General features: G+C 36.2%; 1 protein-coding gene across 1 annotated transcript; it reads left to right on the top strand.

Moving 5' to 3' along the window:
* Nucleotides 1–759: 759 nt before the first annotated feature.
* Nucleotides 760–21,807, top strand: LOC122716238 (zinc finger protein 57-like). The gene is made up of 4 exons (XM_043939135.1): nucleotides 760–766; nucleotides 906–992; nucleotides 3,285–3,566; nucleotides 21,506–21,807. Exons 1-4 carry the CDS (start codon nucleotides 760–762, stop codon nucleotides 21,805–21,807), a joined length of 678 nt encoding a protein of 225 aa, XP_043795070.1.
* The last annotated feature ends 764 nt before the right edge of the window (nucleotides 21,808–22,571 follow it).

Here is a 22,571-nt window from a genome sequence, read left to right as displayed (position 1 = left end):
TATTTTAATTCGTATCATTGGATAAAATGGTAAGGGTCATAGATTATATTTCTAGAAAAGAGTTTGAGTCTTTGTTTTAATCTCCACGATCCATTTCGCGTGTGTGTATCAATTTGTACAAACATATAAACATCGATAAAGGAAAATAGTAATGAAACTTTTTTTGACGACAACTTCAAAACCATTTTTATTTTCGAATATACTAGTTTTGAGAAATATTGCATTTATAAGCAATTCTCTTCCAACAAGGACTCTTCCGCTTGCGTTATTCTTTTAAACGAACCTCTTCTTTTACTTTTCATATCCTCTACTCTAGAATTTTTACTTTAGAATTCTTTTTTTTCATATTTCTTATNTTTTTTTTTTTTTTTTTTTCCCCTCTTTTCAATATTTTCTTTTTTCTCGATGTTGGTTTGTTCTCTTCAGTTGTGTGACAACGTGTTATGCCTAGCTTTGCGTTTTGAATTGTTATTCTTGATAATGATGAAATCGTAGGTGTGCGTTTTTTATTTATTTATTTATTTATTTTTTCTTTTTTGTTTCTATGACATGAATATTTATATATTTAGTTACAAGTAGGCATTTATAGACATGTTATATCACATATATATATATATATATATATAATATATATATATATATATATACGAGTGTGGTGTTTTGTAATATCATCGTTATTGATTGGAGAACGTTATTAATTGAGAGAATCCCCTCTTTTCTGCAACCTTTTTTTTTGACTTGATCGTAGAGTATGACTACATGAAAGGTATATACAGATTTATATATATATATATATATTTTTTCTATATACATATATATCTTATCATGAGTCTAGTAGAGATTGTCGGTAATCATTAATTAGTCGTCTAAGCAAATCTAATTGAAACGGGATCTTGTAATTCCAGGAACATCAGGAACTTGCAAAAAAGAGAAGGATATAAATAAAGAAAGTCAGTCGAAGCTAGAACACTCTAACCTCGGTACCGAGTGTTGTAAGCTTTGCGGCAAGAGCGTAGCGAACATAAAAAAACACATGAAATCGCATTTCCCCGATAAATATCAATGCCAAATATGCATGATATCATTAACGAGATCCGACAATCTGAAAAGGCATATTAAATTGAAGCATGGGATACGAGAGGGATCATTGATATCGCCGTTCATGCGTTTAGAGCACAAACACTTTTTAGCGAAATCGGAACCGGCTTACCTAACCTAGAATTTTATACGTGCGCGCGCGAAATACGAACGGCGGAGAGTGATTACACGAGACACGTGCGCATGCGTGCGCCCATATCGCGTGTTCGGCTGTATATTTATAATACACACGCATGCGCATTAGAATATCTAACAAATATAAACGCGCGATATATGAACATCGGACAAAGGAAGCTGAAAACTGAGATATAATGTCGCGTAAAATAATCGTATCGCTCACGCGCGTATATCCTTCAAATAAAACCGCTCTTCGTCGATTCATTTCTTGTAATCTCGGCAATCAATTTTACTTTTTTTCTAATCACCGAGCGAATTATTGCGAGATTTCGCTCGTTTATTTTTAATTATCGTGTTTGAAATTTATCCCCGTAAGAAAATTCAATTATTTATTGTCGTCTATAATTTAATATTTAAGAGTTCTATATACTATTAAGAAAAGTAAGCGTATCATGGATATGATCGTTTTTAAAACAAACGATCCTCTAGTATATTTTAATATATATATATATATTTTTTTTTTAATACCAGTGTTCGTAAAATCGAACGAGCTCTAGATCTCAGAGTGAATTTCGAGTACAAAGAGTGGAAAAAAAAAATCTTATATGAAAGTGTCTCTTTTGAATCGTGTTCGTAGATACTACCTCCCACGTGTGTCTCGTGTCCCGCGTGTACACGCGATTCTTTTTCTTTTATTTTTTTTTTTTAAATTCTTTCCTTCCTCGAGCAAGTAAAAGCATTCCAAATCTTCGAGTTTTCCTTTCCTGTCAAAAAAATTACCGCTCTCACTGCTCTTTTCTGCACTTGTGCACGCGACATATGGAATATTGTTGAGTTTTAACGCGGAACCGTACTGTTCACATTCCGACTGAATTTCTCTCAGCAAAGAGGAAACCTTCGAGAGATATATCGAGTCTTTGATTAGATTTGCATAAAAGCGATACGTTCAGCCGATAAAATGTTGCGTGGCCACCGTTATTATTATACCACCGATAGAGGATGATTTTCGAAATCGGCGAGGAAATTTTCCTCGAAATCGAATCTCGACCGAACGAATATCAATTTATATCCACGGGTTATATCTTATCCAGTTCCATATCCGTTTATGCTATGTTGTAACTTTATATCTCGTAATGAAAGACTTGTTCCGCAGGACTGGAGGGAGGAAGATCAGTATTAAGTAACTATTTATATACCTATTTATAGATCCTATATTATATTATATTTATATTTATACATACATACGTAGGTTGTGAAAGACGTCGAAGACTGAGTATATGAAGAAAAAAAAAAAAAAAAAAAAGAAAAGAAAAGAAAAGAAAAGAAAAAAAAGAGAGAGAGAAAAAAATAATAATAATAAAAAAAGAAACGCCTAATTTTCTCAGTGAGCCGGCGTGGCTCGTAATATAAAATAGTCATGATGAACTAGTCTCTGAGGCCCGAAGGCTTGTTGCAAAAGGACAAACAGACTTTTCTATAGAAATTTTTTTATGGTGCCTTTCCATTTTAAAGTACAATACTCGACTAATCAATATAATCGATATAACGGATATATATATATATATACATATACACACACACAGTATATAAATATATATAATATAATAAACAATGATTATATCACCGTGTGTAATATGTAACGTGCGACCGGTTTCTTTTATCGACACTGCATGACACCTAATAAATCGAGCATCGATTTTTCTTCCTGGTGTTCGCGTGCTACGCACGAATACGAATATACAGAGAGTGGATCTAACGCACACGAATTACGTACGAACATTACGTATACATGCATACATATACATATATACGTACAAAATAATACGCACTTTTACAGATACTTTTGTGCCGCTACCTGTGTGTAATATCCTTCTTCTTCCCTCAGTAGAGTGAATCTGATCAAAGCTGGAAAAAAAAAATAAGGGGGGGAGGGGTGGAATGGGGATAATAGGGGTGCAAACTCACGAAGAGTGGTGAAGCGATGTCTCTCTCTCCCCCCTTGGATCGTATCACGTATCGATGGCCGTCTTTTTTTTTTTTTTTCACACACGACTTTTCTCTATTTGCAGATACGACACTTTTAACCCCTCAGGGTACCGAGTGCGCGCCAATTACGTGCATTGAGAAAGTTAATCTGTCGGACTTTTTCGAAAAGCTGCCGTACACGTACACTAGCAAATGCAAACTGTGCGGTCGGATAGTGTCGAATCTAAAGAATCATTACTTGACTCACAATCCGGGGAATTACGTGTGCCCCCTGTGCGGATGTCGTAGGACACGGCTGGATAATTTGAAGGGTCACATTAAACAGAAACACCCCGAAATACAGATACTGCAGAAGTCAAGCGGCAGTGGGCAGACTTGAACAGAGAGTAATCGTATAGTTTCTTGCCATTCCTTCATCACCTGATTTCTTAATCCGAGTCGTCATTTAATCTCCCCTGTGTACAAGGGATACTCGAGCGTTCGAGACATTTAACAAACCGTGATTTTTTTTTTTTTTTTTTTTTTTTCTCTCTATTCTCCAATTCCTCGTCACTTTTATTTCCTTATAACAATATATATTAAATATATATTCGAACCTCTTCATATCTCGATGGATAATTATTATTATAATTTTAATATTAATACGAATCATTCCATCGTATCGAATGGAATTTTATCCAATTGCATTGCTTTTAGGAATTAAAAGAAAAAAAAAAGAATGTGTTTTAATATCATCACAGTAGGAGAAACGTATTTAATTTTTTTTTTTTCACCTTTGTTGCGATTCTAAATCCTCGAACGCTCGCCGTTCCCCTTTAGCACCCCGTTCCACGAGTGGCGTATCGCGCGGTCGAAGATCGTTTCGTCTTTCCTTCGTGTCTCGTCAGTCAACGTCAAGAACCGTTTCGCCGTTCTCGTTCTTTTCGCAGGCTTTTGACCAACAACGGCGTATACAGTGTTTGCGAATAGGCGCGAGAGCGAATAGAACCGGCTCGAAAACGATGATCAACGCTAGTCAAGCAAACACGTTTCGTATAGGTATATGCGAATGCGAGATCTCGACATGAGAGGCGAGGCGAAGGCGAGGAGATCGCGAAATTCATCCGGGATCATCCTTCTATTTATTACGATACAGGCGAGAGAATTTCGCGATCGAATTGTCTAACGGCTGGCCTAAGTGTCCATCTGTAACGAAAATTTGAAAAGTAAAAGGAAAAGTCGTTCTTGAAGAGTATTAAGATTTGTATTAAGAAAGTTTTTTTTTTAATAACTGTTTTATAAAATGAACAAATTAAAAATTTGTATCTATATGTATATATATATACATATATATATATATAATATATAATATATATATGTCATATATAATCAATACTGAAATTTCTGAAATTTATTCGAGTTTTCTTCTTCAAGTTTCTCTTTCAATCGCGAAATGAAACGAACCAAAACTTTCTTGCTTTCCCTATAATATTATATTATAATATGATAACATCTTTCGAACAAAAGTTAAGCGATATCCATTGATCTCGAGATTAATCTCACAATTTCCTGCCGTGCTAAACATTCTCGTCGCAATATACGTCGTTGGGTACAAGGGACTGTGTCACAATTCTCGTGTCGATCTTTGAGAGAGAGAATTCCGGCATAGAGAATCCGATTGATTTCCTCCGCGATTGGACGATTGAGAAGAGATGGAAATTACTATTATATATATATATATATATATATCGAGAGAGTTCTCGAGGATCGTTTCACGTTACGCTATAAAAAGGGGTTCATCGGTTCGATCCTCGTTGCATTTAATCACACGGTGCCCCCTTCATTAACGTAATTATGTACTTGTCCTTTTTTGCGCCACGGCTCGTCTTCTTGCATCGTACGGTCGACGGTCGATCGATCTCTCCTTCGCCCAACTTCCTTCCGCCTTCGTTTTATTTTCCCAACCCCCCCTTGGCCTGTCGTCTAGGTTGGTTAGCTATGCGGGTCGAGTCGCCGCGAATTACCAGCTTAAATAACTTCTTTGTTCCATGCTCCTTTCTGCAAAAAATATCCTTATAAATAGCGGCGTTTGTCGGAGGGAGGAGGGGAGGGGGGGGGAAGGAGGATTTGTTCCAGACTCGTCTTAATTTGATTAATAGGGATCGCTTGTTCTCTTCGGCTTAATCTCGTGGTAAAAGGAAATTTCGATCGTTTAACGTCGAGTTTATGCTCGGATATTGGAAAAATGGAGGAGGAGGAGGAGGCGAGAAAGTTTTCGTCCCGTTTATTCGGGTAATTGGAAGGTATCGATTTGTTATCGTGTTCTTTTTTAAGAGGGAACTTAGAAGCGGTGAAATATTCGAATTGTTCGTAACACGTTTATTTATTGCTCGATGAAGTGGAAATTATTGGAAACTTTAGAGGGACGATTCTCGTAAATTTGTTGGTTTTATGGTTACGGAAGTTTTTCGTGGCGGTGTGTCGAGTCGAGGAACAGGGAAACTCGAGAGTTTTGGAAAGATCGATCGGTCATCGATCGGTTATCTTCGTTGGAAAAATTTTAACAATTTTTATCAATTAGCGAGCATTATCCAATAATTGCTTTACGTCACTTGGATGACCTTGACCTTGACCGTGTATCATGGACGTGTCACGATGATTCCGTGTAACGAGATTATTTTCAATGTGTCCCCTTTAAAGCAAACAATTATTCGATATTTTTATTATTCCCTCTTGAAATTATGAAACTTTAATCCAATTTAAAGAAAGTTGTTCTTCTGGAACAGGAAGAGTTTGAAAAATTAATCCTACAATACTGAAAGACCTACTGCCTCTATCTTAAAATAATTTTGCACCAAGTGCCACAACTTTAATACTCTTACCATATATTAAAAGTTTCTGCGGTTAGCATAACATAATGTTTATTCTTCTCAAATTATCATTCTCGCAAAACTTGCAGGTATTCCTCTCAATTAAATCCGCCCGACAAAAATAATCCATAAACTCTCTAAATCATAAATTATCATGTATTTATTAATTTCTTTTTCGCAAAGGAATCTCCTCAACGATTCCTTTTCTTCCATCACCTTTTCTTTATTCTTCTCAAATTACCTATCCATTACCTACCAGACATACAGAAAATTGTCTTCGTAATCTCTCGTTTCGACTCGCTTCTCTAATTTATCGACCCCTAAACGATTTTACATTAATACTCAACGAATATCAGCATCGATTGTTTCTAATATTCTGGTAGAAAACAAAAAAAGAAAAAAAAAGACCATCACCGCCAATTTGCCGTGAAAAGAAAGAAACAGAGAGAGGGAGGGGGTAGAAAATGACATACTAGTCGAAGAAACTCGCAGTACAACAGTAGGAAGAGGAAGTCCTTTTCGCGATAAGCTTCTTAAAGGCATACCTTCTCGCCCTTATTACAGGGGGCGTACTTCACGGATGAACGGTCGGGGTACCGGCGGAGCTTGCTCGATAAGAGGATCGCCTAGCTCGCCATTGCAAAGAGTTTCGTTTTCCCGAACGCACGACAAGAGGCTTTCGCCTTTCGTTTCGCCTTTAAATTCCGCCTAGCTTAGCCAATGGGGCGGAAAACTCTTCGAAACTGCGTGTCTTCGAAACCGATAGCATCGAGAGAGAAAGAGAAAAAAAGAGAGAGAGAGAGAGAGAGAGAGAGAGACTCGATTCTTCTTTTCTTCTCCCTTCTTTCTATCGAAAGAAGTGCTAGCGGACTGGAACAGACGAATGATTCTCGCCTTACCGAACTTTCGAGTTCGCCCCCTTCCTTTAAACTTCTCGTTTTCGCTCGAAATCCGAGGTGACGGGTATTAGAAACGACACTGGAGGAGCCCGCGTTTTGTTCGAATATGTTTGTTTCTCGAGGCATTAACAATGGCTCCGCGTGCAACCGCCACGCTCGACTTCCGGCCGCGACTCTTGGAGAACCTCTCCCCGTGCATTATTCCGCGAAGTTGCCGCGGGTAATATCGCGCGGATTTTTCCGCCCGTGAGGAAAAGTTTCGCGGATTTTTATTCAACCGCCGGCGTGAAATACGATTTTTCTCGCTTTTTAACCCGGAAAGTGTCCCCCTCGCGGAATTAATTCCGTTGGAACTGTTTGGGAACTGGTGAACGAGTTTCGAGAAGATAGTTTCCCGATTGAAAAATATATTAGGTTGTTCGTAGTGTGTCGTACGTTTTTAAAGATTTCAAATTAGAAGATATTTAGATATTTAGATAGATTTTAATTTTAATTGGGGAGAAGGAAAGAAAGAGAGAGATCGATGAGCAGTATCGGGGGCAGGATAAAATTTTAACGATTTCGAATTGCTATTATATATTATTCAGAGGAAGAGATATGAGAATTTGAATCTCTCGTTGATTTTTCCCTTTGAAAATATATGATAAAATATGACGGTTATAATGAATTACAGATATGGATAATCAAGGTTAATTGAGATAGATAGTCGGCGCGGGATGGACGCAACGGCGTGGAATTGTCTCGTTTCAAAGCTTTCATCCTGTTCCCGATAGCGATTTAGCTAGACTTAATGCAATATTTAATGGATTACTAATCTCTTTGAAATACCGTGTCATATTTGGATCGTGAATTATTCAAAATAGGGAGCATCACTCATATAATGTACATTTGCTCGAACGAAGAGCTAAAATTATTCCTACGATACGAGATTTGGATTTGAATTCGCGCGCGTTGAAATTCTCGGAGTAACGATATCGTCTTCTTTTCACCCACGGCCATTACACGAAGGCGAAGTGATGACGCAGGTGAAATCATATCGTATCTTGTAAATCTGATGATACGGAAAACGATTCTTTACGAAAGATCAAATATCGCGAATATGACGTGGGTATTCTTAAGTTTAACGAATTTAAAAATTATTGCAATACATCATGATAATTAAGATATTTCTTAGAATTATATTTTTACTTCTTCTTAATCAATTTATTAAAATTAAATGATAAAATATTTACGATGATTAATAATATCTATTGTAACATTATAAGATATTTTTTTTAGAGGAAATATTTTAAAGATAATTTTGTAATCGAGATTTTTCCTTTTTTTCTTTTTATTATTTTTTTAATACATTCGTGAGCGATAAAAATTAAATATAATTTAAAATTAGCGATCGATATGAATAAAACTTGCTTTATAATTTACAAGAAATATTATTAGAATAAATTCTTAGAAAATAAAGTATTCTTAATATATTGAAGTAGCTTAATTAACTTTTTACACTGCCGTGAGATCATCACTGTCATAACAATTCTATTTCTAGACTTCATGAGTCACTTCTAACGTGATATTTCATTTGCTTAGCAGAAATCAGAGATAAAATTCAACTTTTAAGCAAAAAATTAACGAAATTAACGAAAAATTTCAAAGAAATAAATTTGATCAATTATTCCCTAAATCTTTATTCAAAAAATATTTCATTTCACATATGTATCCTCTTTTTACATATGTATATATATATATATATATATCTTTTTCGTCCAAACGGTAGAAATTTCGTTGCAGGAATTGTATCACACGTTCGAACGATTATTGCAATTTAAACGTGGATCCTTCGATTACCCCTTTTGTTTGCGTTCGTCCAACACCTCGAGCGTGTCATTATTTTCTTTCCGTAGATCGTGTGATCAATCAGCGTTAGTTATTGGCGGCCTCTCTCCACACCACCTACGTAGATTATTCCTCGACCAAGCTGAACCTATACGTTATTCCAGGGGGTGGCCCACCCCTGTACGTACGTACATACGTAACGTACGTACACGAAGCTACGCCTAGCCTCGAAATTTACGGATTCCTGGCATGAGATGGTGAAATTATATTTATCCTCATCCCCATACATTCCGAGTTTCGCGCTAGATAAAGCAAGACACAGTGGCTCGGATGTTTTGCAGCCATTAAAAATGAATCGGTCGTGCCAGGAAAGCTTTTAACCGACCCCTCTCCCCCCCCCCCATACGGAGCCACGAGTTATATCTACAACTTCCTCTTATCCTAATTTTATCGTACGACCAACTCTAAATTTCAACCTTTATAGCTTCTAAACAAGTCGATAAGTCGTTCCAATTGTCCAAAGCGAAAACGAATCTTCCTTTTCCCCCTTCCCCCTTCCCCCCTCCCAACAACTGTGAATTTTCATCCCTCTTTTCCCCCTCGACGGATAGGATCGCCTGTAGGACCACCTCTATTCCGCAGGGGCCGTCTCTCCTTTTCACGGGTAACGGGGTTCCACCTGGTGACAGGGAACGAGGGATGAAAAACGCGTGTAGGGTTGGGATTTCAACCGTTCGAAGGTTCGAACAGGAGGGAAAACTAATATCCTGAAATAGTTTCCGCTATGACAATTGTTACGATTGTTATTCCGTTCTATCATGCATCATATCCCTCATATCCATACACAAACACGCGGCCAACCGTGGCTACACCGTAGAGAAGAGATACGAGAAAGAGAGAGATACATATATATATATATAGCCCATACTCACCGATCTTCTTCGACTCCAAGTTTCTGCCATCCTTAACGGATCGTTTCGCGTGTTCCATCCATAACTCTACTTTTCTCTCTCTCTCCTTCTCTCACTCTCTCTCTCTCTCTCTCTCTCTCTCGTCCATATCGCATTCTAATTCAGCGCACAGCGCAGTTGCCAAGAAACCGTAACTCGTTGATCGATGTTGTCGTATGCAAATTGTATCGTAAAAATTCGTTCTTGTCGTCGAGAATCATCCGAAAAATAGTTGGATCCATCCGTTCCACGATCCTTATTTCTTTTTCCCTCTCTCTATCTCTCTTTCTCTCTCTCACTCTCTCTATCCTCCTCCCCTTGCACGTTGATCAATCACCACATAGTGCTCCCTCCCCTTCTCTCTCTCTCACGTTCTCTCTGTCTCTCTCGCTCTCTCTCTTTCTCTCTCTTTCTCTCTCTCTGTTACAGCGTTGGCCAGTGGTGTCTCACTGGGGAAGAGAGAGGGGGTTGCGCCCCGCAAGGTCAGAGTTCCAGCTGCCCTGCTGTGGATGCCTCCGCCCTTTCGACCCTCTCCGAGCCGAGGAATACGACTCGTGCAGAGAGGGTGCAGAGACGGGCGGCGGTGTGCTAGGCGGTGGTGGTGCTCCTGGCACTGCTGGTATACCGGGTGTGTGCCGTCGTTGGCCATCGCCGCGATATGTTTGTCCGGATAGCCCGGGAACCGGGCTTCTCGTTCCCGACTGCGTGCAGCTGCCTCCATTGTGGCGCAAGTCGGTCACTAACCGGCCGGCTCACAGCGTAAGATTCGCCACCTCGCCCTGGAATTATTTGCCCCCGTGTCCACGCGTGTGCTCCCTTTGCGAGCTGTGTATATACCGGGTGGCAAAAACAATTTTCGTGAATATTCCGTTCCCTCTTAAAGGGAATTAACGCGATGCTCGGGCTCAATGGTGGATACTTTCGTCTTTTTTTGTTTTACAAAAAAATCCTGCAAACATGAATTTTACGTGGACAATGCGAATGGAATGGTCTAGTTTTGTCGCGTCTCTTGTTTGGAAATAAGTACTTTTTTTTTTATTTTTTTATCGTAACGTCACGATAAGCAATAATTATCTCCGTTTAATGGGTTAAATAAAGATTGTTATTAAAGAGGAAACTCTGTAACAAATTATAACGTTGCGTTGTTATATATACAGTATCAAGATTTCCTTCGATGTTGCCCTAAATGTACACGAACAATACGAAGACATGTCCAGTCCGGTCGGACCATCCGCGCGAGTCCGAGTTCTCTCCGTTATATTTCGCCGGTCGAAGTACAAAAGCCCGTTCAGATTCGCGACAGCTGTACCCATACCCTTTTTACTGTAAACTTTCGAGGAGCTTTTCTCGAAAACTTTTTTCCCAGAAAATACAAACAAGTTCCCGATAACACCATCGATTTCTGATGAACGTAAATACCCTCCGACGATACTCGTTCCTCCATCATATCCTCCATCATATAACAAATGCGAAATTTTAGGAAAATGAAAAATACGAAAAAAGAAGAAGAAGAAGAAGAAGAAGAAGAAGAAGAAGAAGAAGAAGAGAATAGAAATACAATACGAATTCGCCTCCCTTATAAACGCTCTGATACACGCAGAATCGGATCCGGTGATATCGGTCCATCCGGATCGCCATTAGAGGACGGTTTCCCAGTTTCCTTCAATTCCATTGTATCCAATATCGTTTGAACGAGTAAATTCAGGTGCATACTCTCAAAGAAACTTGGTATGATCGAATCGACCGAGATAGGCTTCCCTCTCCCGTCTCCTCCTTTGCGTCCCTCGATCGGGTCCCCCCACGGCTGTGGTATTTTTCCACGCTGGCCGGTATCCGGTTAGAAAAGTTTTTCGCGAAAATAAGGGACGAGACAAAGAGAATCGGGTTTTGAATGACTTCATCTCCCTGCGCGGCGATCTCGCGGAGAACCGCACGCCCACGCAGCTCCACGTTCAATCGGAATACGGGTCATTTCGTCGAGCTGCTATTCCCTCCCTCCCTATTCCCTTTCTCCCTCTTTCTCCTTTGCCTGATTAGCTAATGCAGCCGGGGAAAAGTCGCGATAGCCACTTCGGGAGCTCACTATCCGGAAACGTATCACTGCGGCCGGTCCATTCGTGCCCTAGATATGCCAGTTTTCCAAACGTGCTCGCCTCCGGCTTCTTTTCGAAGGTGCACTCCTCGTGCCGGCCGATCGATCTTCGAACAAACGCCTCCACCACGTGTGCACCATATCTCGTTGAGTTGCTCGGGGGATGAAAGAGTCTTTGGAGTTACATTTCCTCGGATCCTCCACGCGATTAAATGCCCGTATCGGCCCGTTGCTTGCCTCTCTCTATCAATCTATCTTTCATTCCTTTGCAAGCCATTCCCATTTCCATCGTGCCTATATTATAGGGCTTTTATCACTGGTTCTTCGGGGATATCGGTGAATAAAAAAAAATTCGATTACGACAGCTCGTATCATCCGTTATGCCGCTTATCATTCTCGAGATTAGGAAGAGATAACGAGAGATTTGTAAAAACGATAACGTAGATGGATATCAAGGGGAAGATCAATCCTCGTAATCTGACGAATTGTCAAATCGTCGTTGATTTAAAATTTTTTAGATTCTTCGTTTAAATTTCATGGGTGGTTCATTGGTTTATTGGTTATGGCTTGTTCGAGGGGAACTGTTGACAGATAATTGATATCACTTATACATTTGTAGGATCAATGGATCTGATACGACTACTTTCCTTTGAAAATAGAAGGCGAGAGAAGTGTATCGATTGGTTAGATGTATACGATGTTGTGCAGAGGTTGCATGTTTAGACAGCATCTCAGGAAGCTGGAACACGTTCATTATAATGATTACTGCACCGTATAATTTACCTCGAAGAAGTCTTAAACTTGATTCGAAATTATACACGGATAAATAATACATTTACATGATATTATATTTTACGACCAAGAACGACTTTTCCTTTTAACAATTTAAAAACCGGATTAAGTTCGACGTTATCACTTTGAACAGGCGGATTACCGATCTGTCGCACATCAATCTCGAATTCCTCCCTGATAGAAATCATAGAAAAGAAAAGGGGAAAAAAAAAAAAAAATCGAACGTGCCATAAACCGCCCGTCTGTCTGCACCAGCGTTAGATTACTTATTACGATACGAAATATTTAAAACCGTCGTGAAAGAATTGAAGCACATACATATATATATATATATATATATACACACACACGTACATATGCACACAACACACACACACTCGATGTACCTAGAAATTAGAAATTCCTAATCTAGAAATAAATAATAAACTAGTTATTAATAAAGCGACAAGGATTTCGAAGAGGATGATATAATGAAGTATATATATATATATTTAATAAAAATATAAATATATATATATACATATACTGTAATATTTTTGTACTGAACAGATTTTGTGAAATAATAAAACATGATGATTCAAAGCCAATTCAAACCGTGGACCACGGGTGTGTACTTTATCGCACGGCGGGGATTACACATCGCTCGATACGGTTGTAAAAACACCTCCAGCTAGCCGTCCGCTATTTTTGGGAAGGGCTGGATTAAAGAGGAGGAGGAGGAGGATGGGTGGAAGGAAAGGAGGGGGAGGGAAAACGGGGTAGGGGGAAGGAAAAATATAATAAAAGATTGATAAAAAGGAGACGTGCAAAAGAGGGGGATGTTGTGCTTCGTGGTCGATGCGCTTCGACGAGCTACGATGTTGATGATACTACACGTTCTTTCGATGATTTTTTTTTTACGGAGAAAAAAAGAGCCGATCGATCTGTTATTATTCATTTATTTTTTTCTATTTTTCTCTTTTAGATTATTTATATATATGTATATATGTACACGCACTTTTTTTCTCTTTTTGGAAAAAGAGGAGATTCTCGTTTCAGTCAGGAGAGGGAAGGAGATTATGTACCGTCTCTTCTCGATGCGCAGATGCTTCTCCTGTATTTTCCTCGTTTTCAGTGTCAATTAATCTCTCTTTCTCTCTCTCTCTTTCTCTCGCTCTTTATACATACATCTCTCAGTGTTCTGTTTCACTCTCTGTCTCTTTCTCTCTCTTTCTCTCTTTCTCTTTCTCTTTTTTTTCTTATTCTCTCTTTATACACATATACATATATATATATATATATATATATATATATATATATATATATCTGTGTATTCGGGAGCACATCATGCCTACATCATGCCTTTGTCGTTCATCCGAGAAAGGATCAGGCAAATGTAATCAGCAACTCACGCTAACGCATATTACACAGCAGCAGATAGTCTAACAAAAGTCTAACCGAGGATATATATCATTCACTAACACAAAACGTATCGTATTATCGGATCTGCGAGTACGCAGATTACTCGTTACTGATAATAGGTCGCGTTTTGATAGAGAAGGTGAGCTATCTCTTCGCGGAAATTTATATGGAGAAAATGTGGAGAGAGATCTTGATCAGGATTATATCCAAAGATTTGTGGGTGAAGATCTGAAGGGAGAGATACGATGAGTCACTTAAAGGAATAATTTTAAATAAATAATATTTTTCTTCTCTATACTATTGAGTAATAATTTCAAAAAGATTGAAAATTAATTTTATTTATAGATAATTGTCGATAAAAATTGCCAATAAAATTATTATTTTTAAAAGATTTATATTTATAGATTTATAGATATTTATAGATTTAATAGTTTTTATTATTATTATTTTTTTTTTTTGTAATTACTTTAAGTAGTGGCTTTATCAGTAGATCCAAGTTTTATTTAATTTTTGTTATTTTATTAATTATCGTCGACCATTAATCGTCTAGATAAAAAATCCATTTAAATGGATAGTTAAAATAATCCATTTTAGCCATCAAATGACATTAAAGTAATATTTTTTACCGTGTCTCGGTAAAATTATTCTTTAATTCTTTGATAAGGGACTAAGAAAAATAGGAATCTTAAATTGGAATTGGTCGATTGGTCTATTAACATATTTATTCACGACTGATCGAATCTCTACCAATCATCGTATATGCTAATAAGTGATATTTTATATAGCTATTTAACATGTATAATATATAATTTGAATTCAACGTATGCATAAGATAAAAATATACGAATTGATTCTAAATTAAACTATTTAGATCCGACGTTTATGTTAATGTAGAAAAAAAAAAAAAAGAGTTAAGTCGAACTTAATTATGATAATTTGTCGAATAATTTAATTTTGATTAGTTTATTATTTAAAGATTTCTTTTTTTTTTTTTATTTATCTCAGAAATTGCACGATTGATTTTATATGTTCTTATTCTTATTTCATATTAATATTTTTATTATAAAAACATATTTTAGCTGTTGTTTTAAAAATAATAAGAGAAAATAGATGTAATAAAATTATTTATAATTTCTATTCAATTTTTGGTCTTGAATTTTAATATGGAATAATTTCGATATTGAATATTAAAAGAGAAATAAATATTTCTGAAAATATTCAAATAAAACACGAATTAATTAAATTATCCAAAGTAAAATGTAATTTCATTTACATTTATTTCTATTAAAAAGTCAATAAAAAAAATATATCTAATTTAAAAGTTTAAAATAGAACATCTCTCATAATTCTCTTTAATTATCGATCAATATCAATTTTAACTTCACGATAAATATACTATATTCCATAAAATTAAAAAAAAATTGGTTGAAAATTTGATTCGACGAATTTCTTTGTAAACGTATTTCTCATACATTGTACAAAGTCATTTATCTCGAACGATAGCATCGAAGCACACGATGCTCATCATCCAAAAGAAGAAGCGAGAGATGCTCTACACTTATCACGAGCTTAAAAGATCTCGTTCCACATTTTCGATTTACTTTTTTTCAAAAAAAAAAAAAAAAAAAAAGAAAAAGAAAAAAAACCATTTTCCTCTCGTGCATCTGTTATCGTGAAGAGGCCACCGTTATCAATACTATATATATATATATATATATATATTTTTATATACGTGTACATATACATTAATGTGCAAAGGAACAGGGTTGTAGAAGATTCTTTCACAACGAGCACGATGGCGTCGAGCGAATCGACGTTTAAACTGTATTCCGCTGCAGCTCCTCTACGCAACGTTTGTGCACCTCGTCGAAATGAAAACGTGCTGGTCGGAAATCAGATTTTATTGAAAATCGAACCAGCTGCGGAACGTCAAAAGTTTTAACGTCTTTGAACTCTCTCCCTCCCCTCCCCCTTTTTTCGCCTAACGTTCCTCCCTTCAGTTTCCCCCAATCCTCCTCTCGCTCCTCTCCCCTCCCCTCCCCTCCTTTCTCCATCCCTTTTCGCCTCCATCATCCCTTGAACGCCCTTTTTCCATCCAACGTTGACCGATCGATCGATCCTGAAACCAAATCGACCTTTCACCTTTTCATCATAAACGTCTGTTATCTAACGTATCACGAAAATATTATTTAAATTGTATATCGTTAATCGGGGACAGAGGTGGTAGCGTGAATACAGCAGAGATCGATACGTTCGACTCGACGTGCAATCGTTTTATCAGCACCAGATATTCACACGTGCGCTCTCTCTCTCTCTCTCTCTCTCTCTCTCTCTCTCTCTCTTTCTCTCATACTCATTCATTCACTCACACATATGCGGTGTTTGCATTCGTTGTACGAAAGGGAAGAGGGTGATTTTTATTTAGAAGGGAAAAGTGGCGGAAGTGCGGTATATGGATTTTGTAAAATTTTAGTTCCTTTTTTTTTTTTTCTTTTTTGAGAAGAACGACTTTGGAAAATGTTAAAATTCAATGTTAAATTTTGTTAATTATTACTTTGAAAATTATTATTTTTATCATTATTTTTCCTTTGGATGAATAGAAATGCAAAGGCTCGTCTAGATAGGAGATATTTAAAAGTTTAGGAGCTGAAGTAGGGAATAATTTAGATCTTTTACAATCTTTTTGAATATTTCATATTTTATTTTTATTTTTTTATTTTTATTTTAAGGATTTATTTATTAAGAAACGTAGAAAAAGGATTTTATATCACAAGAAAATTTACGATACGTTTTGTTATGGAAGTTGAAGCTATTTTTAAATCCAATCTTTGCTTGTACGTAGACGACACGTGCTTGTGGATAATAAGCTACGATATCACGGTTCGTATACAGTGTCTATGAATAGTATATGCAAAGTGTCTACGCGCATGTCTAGGCTGTCCATATCTTACAGAACTCTGCGAACTACTCTCTGCGGTTATTCAGAAACCTTCTATGAGAATACATTTGCGAACAATATTTCTATATCTGGACGAATCTTTTTAATCCTATTTACGTCCTTTAGATTATTCTCAACTCAATTGTGTTTTCCAATTATCAAGTAAGAAGTTTAAAAATAAAAAATATGATAATATAGTTGTTAATGCAATTTTAATTACACGATAAAGTTTTTTTTTTTTTTTTTTAAGAATTAAATATTTTTCAAAAGTTAAGTCTTTTTTGATTGTTGCAATGACAAGACTAGATAAGATAAATAAATTCAACGATATTAACTTTACACTCCAATATAGATCTTTATATATACGCTATTATTTCTATTCTCGTTGGTAACTGTAAATCAATATCGCAATTTGCTTCCTATCGTTGACATTATCTTATTTATAGTCAACTATTGCTACTAATTTCTTTCAATTTGAATTAAATCTATTCAATTTAATTTCATTTTCGTTCATTTTCATTAATACAAATACATTTTTATCGTGTATATGTATATAAAATAGAATATGTATATAAAATAGAATTTTATTTCCTGTATTAAATTTATCGGTATACAGTATACATATATATTTATACATTTTTAATTCTACAAAGAATTCGAAGCAAATATTATGTTTCCAAGTCATTTTTCTCAAAAAAACAAAGCCAAAACTGCAAAAACTTCATTCCACGTTTCCATGTGTATAAACTGCGAAAATTTTTAAACTTATAAAAAATATTAAATACATTAACATTAAAAACGTACAAAGTATTATTTAATATATAAAAATAATATCCAGGGGATCAATGTATATATTTTCTATAAAAATATGAATTTTAACCAACATCCATATTTTCCTTCCCAATCGTATCGCGATTGTAGCGACATCTAACGTGTGCACAAGCAAATTATGTGCATTTACACAGGTGTGTATTACACGTGCACACATCTTGTGTTACACGAACGTGTTACTATAGGCACGTTCGTGGTTTGTGCGCTATTTAAAATGGAGTCTCTACACGCTCGAGATCATAACATGTATTTTGAAAAATAAAAAGATCACTCGTTCCCGTTATCGACACCGATACACACACACTTCGAATCATGTGAAACGCGAAAACTGTTTGAGAAAATATTGATCGGTCCCTGAGATCAAACTCTCCTTTCTCTCTCTTTCTCTGTCTCTGTCTCTGTCTCTCTCTATCTATTGTCTGGATTTCCTCCACGGGACTTTATTTTTACAGATCATAGAACACCTCGAATGTAGTCTTACCAGCCTTGCAGACGGTTTAGCGATGGGATCGAGCATGAATCAATTTAACGGTTGAACACCAATTTGATAGAATCGGGCAATATTTCAGAAATTTAATGTTCCTCGGTTCAGTGAACTGGTAATGTTCGAACCTTGTTATATGGAATGAATAATGTTGTTAGGAAAAAAATTATTTGACGATATTGAAAATAGATTATGAGATTCAGGAATGTATTTGGAATATATTTCAACTTTGAGAATTCGAGGTAAATAATAATGAATTTATCGAATAAGTTTGCTTTTCTGCTTACGTTTTAAAGTTTATTTCTATGTTTGAATTAAATTTTATCATATGGAAAATCATTTTTGATTAATGATCGTACAAACATAAAATTAATACAAGGTTGGAACGTATCAAAAAATTTTTCTCAAATCTCTCATATTGTTCGTTATCATCAACTCGCGAGAGACTCGAACCCATCGCTACCCGCCTTCACGCAGACCTCATCGACGAATAACAATTCTTTTCATATGGCTGTTACCGCGCAATAAATAGCTGCCGCCTGTTCATTCGATGCAGCATCCGTGCAAACATTCTGGTATATATAATTTCACCAATGTGTCCCTTGACGTCGTTGCAAAAACGAACTGGGTGGTGTTCTGTGTGCCACCAGGTTGGGAAGTTGGCAACTGTATTAATCATTCGATTCAATCGCTTAGAGAGTACTCCATCACACGTTAAGCCGATCCTGAATTTATTCAAGATTACACGTGTATTATTGCGATAACGACAACGAAATTTCTTCCATCTCATGGTTTATTAGAAACAATCATCATTGCTTTATCGTGACTGACGAATCATATTTCATTATTATTATTATTATTATTATTATTATTATTTTCTTTACTCTTTTGTTCGGTTTTCTTTTCTATTTTCATTTTACTCGGATGAAGTTTTTATATTTTATATGTCGTGTATTTATTTATAATTGATTATTAACTCAATCAGCAATCAATCATCCGAATTAATTTATTTTGGAGAGCTCGCTTTGCCTACGCACAGAATTTGTAGCAAACTTGTACACGTCACCCGTCATGCATTTTCTTGTTAATTGCACTGGTTTGGAAGTTTGAACGATCGTTTCTTTCTTTCTTTCTTTTTTTTTTTTTTTCTTTTTTCTTTCTTTCTTCTTTTTTTTTTTTTTTCTTTTACAGAGGAATACTTTTTACGCAAAAGTAAATGTGTGTTGCACTTAATCCCGATGTACAGTCCTTTCATTTATGCGACATAATATGATTGTTTTCCCTCATGTTCCTTTCCCTCTTTCCTTCCCCTCCCCTTTTTCTTCTTTTATTATTTTGTACTTTTATATTTATGTTGTAAATAAGATGAACACAGGTGGTAATTAACGCGGAATTGTGTTGTCGTGATAAAATTTTTAATTGGTTCGTGTTATTTCATTTCGATAAATAGATTGGTATCGTTGTTCAATGTAATGGAGTGTTCTCTAAGCTTTTTAATGATTTGAAAGAAACGAGATTTTAAATTAAATTAAATATTGATTGATCGATGATAAAGGATTACGACGCTATTGACCAAGAGAAAAAAATTTTTTTTAAGGAAGATACAAAAAAGTGTTTTATAAATATAAAAATTATTGATCGTCAGTAATGATGGGATCGAACTTATCGTAAGTAATAGTTAAATATAATTATATATATGATATGATATGATTTCTATGATTTTACTAAAGAATTATAAATAGAAACGAGTCTCAATTAAATACGTTTAAAGTATTCATTGATTTAAACTTAAATAAATAAATCGTTAATTATATATAATGTATTGATTAACGTATAAAATATAATGTATAGGGCTGTTTCAATAAAATTTACTTTCTTCAAAAATTGTTATCACTACATCCTAAAATCAACCCTTTTGATCACATTATATTAAATTTAAATGGAATTTGTTCAAAACATAGTAATTAATTTGTTTAAAAAAATTTTTTTTTATATTATCGGTGAGTATTATAAACTTAATAAAACAGTAATAGATTTTTTCTTTGCTTGTACATCATAAAAATTACTTGATATTGATTCCTATAAAAATTCACGATATAATTAAAACAAATTTCAATTTAAGATCATGTTTTGTTCTCTATTAACTTATTTCTACTATAATTTTTATTAATGCAATTATTTTATGATTTTATAATAATATTATTTCGAATTGCACTATTACAATAACATAATAAATATCTGATCGATCTTGAAAATACAACAAAAATCGAAAATTATTCAAAAGTTATGACAAATTAGAGATGATTATTTTATCAATATTGATTCGTTCACTTGTCGCAATCTCTACGATTATCTTCATACATATATCACACGAATCGAGCAAAAATTACACTTGTACCTCGTCAACAAACACGCGTTAAGTCTGATCAATGATCGTGCTCTACGCTACGCGAAACACGTATTTTTTTTTTTTTCTCTTGGTCAACGCGTGCGCGTTTAAATTCCCAACCAATTTTTATTAGCGGGAAAAAATTCGTATCTCTTTTTCTTTCTTCTGTACGCGATATACATCTCCCTTTTTCGAATCTCAAAAAAAAAAAGAAAAAAAGAAAAAAAAAACTCGTGCGTAGTCCCGTGGGGATACATCTATCGATCCATCACCGTCCCTCGATCCTCTCTCTCGCGCGCCAAACCGCTGCACGACACTTAGAAGAAGGGTGACGCGTGAACGACCTCGCTTCTCGGGGGTGGAGGAGAAATGTGGTGGCTTTAAAAAGCGAGGCGTGGAGGAAAACTTCTCTTCGGTAAGAGAGGCAAGGGAAAAGAAAACGTGTATAGATATATATACGTGTGGCACGATCACGGCCTTGATTCGTAAGTAGGAGGGTAAACGATGGGAAAATTAGTGGGGAGGTAATAAAAAAAAAAAAAAAAAAAAAAAAAAGGTAAAAGAGAGGAAGAGGCGAGCTATAAGGGAGGAAAAAAGGAGAGAGGCGGAGGAGACGAAGGATGAGGAGAAGGAGATAAGGAGGTGGAGGAGGCAAAAGGCGAAGAGGGAGAAACTGAGACTGAGAGAACGAGAGAGAGAGAGTATACATGAGAGGAAAGAAAAAGAGAGAGAGAAAGAGAGAAGCGATCGAGCCGCCGTCGACACAGAGTGGGCCGCGGGCGGCTCGTCGTCGTGTAGGTCGTGTTGGGAGGCCAACAGTTGAAAGTGACTTGTCTTGTGTTGATGTTGCAGGTTCAAAAGCCTGGCACATGCGGCTGACCTTTGACCGGGTGCCAGGCGGCTGCAACCTTCACAGGTGCAAGCTGTGCGGCAAGGTCGTGACGCACATCAGGAACCACTACCACGTCCACTTCCCCGGCAGGTTTGAGTGTCCTCTCTGTCGTGCCACGTACACACGTAGCGACAACCTGCGCACGCACTATAAATTCAAACACCCCGAGGCAAGAAAGGTCGATCTAAACGATTTCGTGACAGGCACCTTGGCGCTCTCCGCGATGAGTAAATATGATGATACCATGAACACGCTGTCCTAAAACGCGAGATGGACCGTGCACGCGTCTGTATATATCTTATACATATATATATATATATTTACGTACACGCGCCCCAAAAGCAAGAAAACCAGAAAAAAAGTAACAATGAATATATATTATACATATAAAGATATAAGATTAATATATTTGTGATACGTTTTTGAAAAGTCGATTCTAAAGGTCAAAAAAAAAAAAAAAAGAACATTAGAAAATTGATATGCAAAAATTTCAATCTTGTTTATTAAGTTATTAAGCAATTTAAATTTACATTAGACGAAGCTAGGCGAAAATGGAGTGAAATCTGTCTCTGTTGCATCGCTATCGCACTTTGTTCATCTAACGTAAATTCAAATTGGTATAACTTAATAAATAAACTTTTAGAATTGATCTTTCAAAGGTGTTTCACGAATATATTAATACTTTGTGTATAATAAGAAAAAAAAAATTATAAAGAGAGCGCGGGTGGCTGCGCCGACAGGGGGGTATTGTCGCACTTTTAGATCATAATAATACGATACGGCCCTGATGTCACGGCCACGCAAAGGCCGGTCTCTCTCGGCTTTTTTCTTTTTCGAACACCAAATCTTTTATAGGTTCTACGCTTAAGAAATCGACGGGATTCTCCTATCGCGTGGGAGAAGGGGAAGGGGAACTTTTTTTGTAAACACATGATGTGTACGACGTTTAGTGTGCGACATTTTTTGGGGTGGGCTTGTCGTGTTAGTTATCGAGTAAAAAAAAGAATAAAAAAAAAAAAAAAAAGA

Source organism: Apis laboriosa, unplaced genomic scaffold (genome assembly GCF_014066325.1).
Source record: "Apis laboriosa isolate Shangri-la unplaced genomic scaffold, ASM1406632v1 scaffold43_cov150, whole genome shotgun sequence".
In the NCBI taxonomy this organism is placed as follows: Eukaryota; Metazoa; Arthropoda; class Insecta; order Hymenoptera; family Apidae; genus Apis; species Apis laboriosa.
Note: the sequence above shows the minus strand (reverse complement) of the source record. Positions and strands in the feature narration are given on the sequence as shown.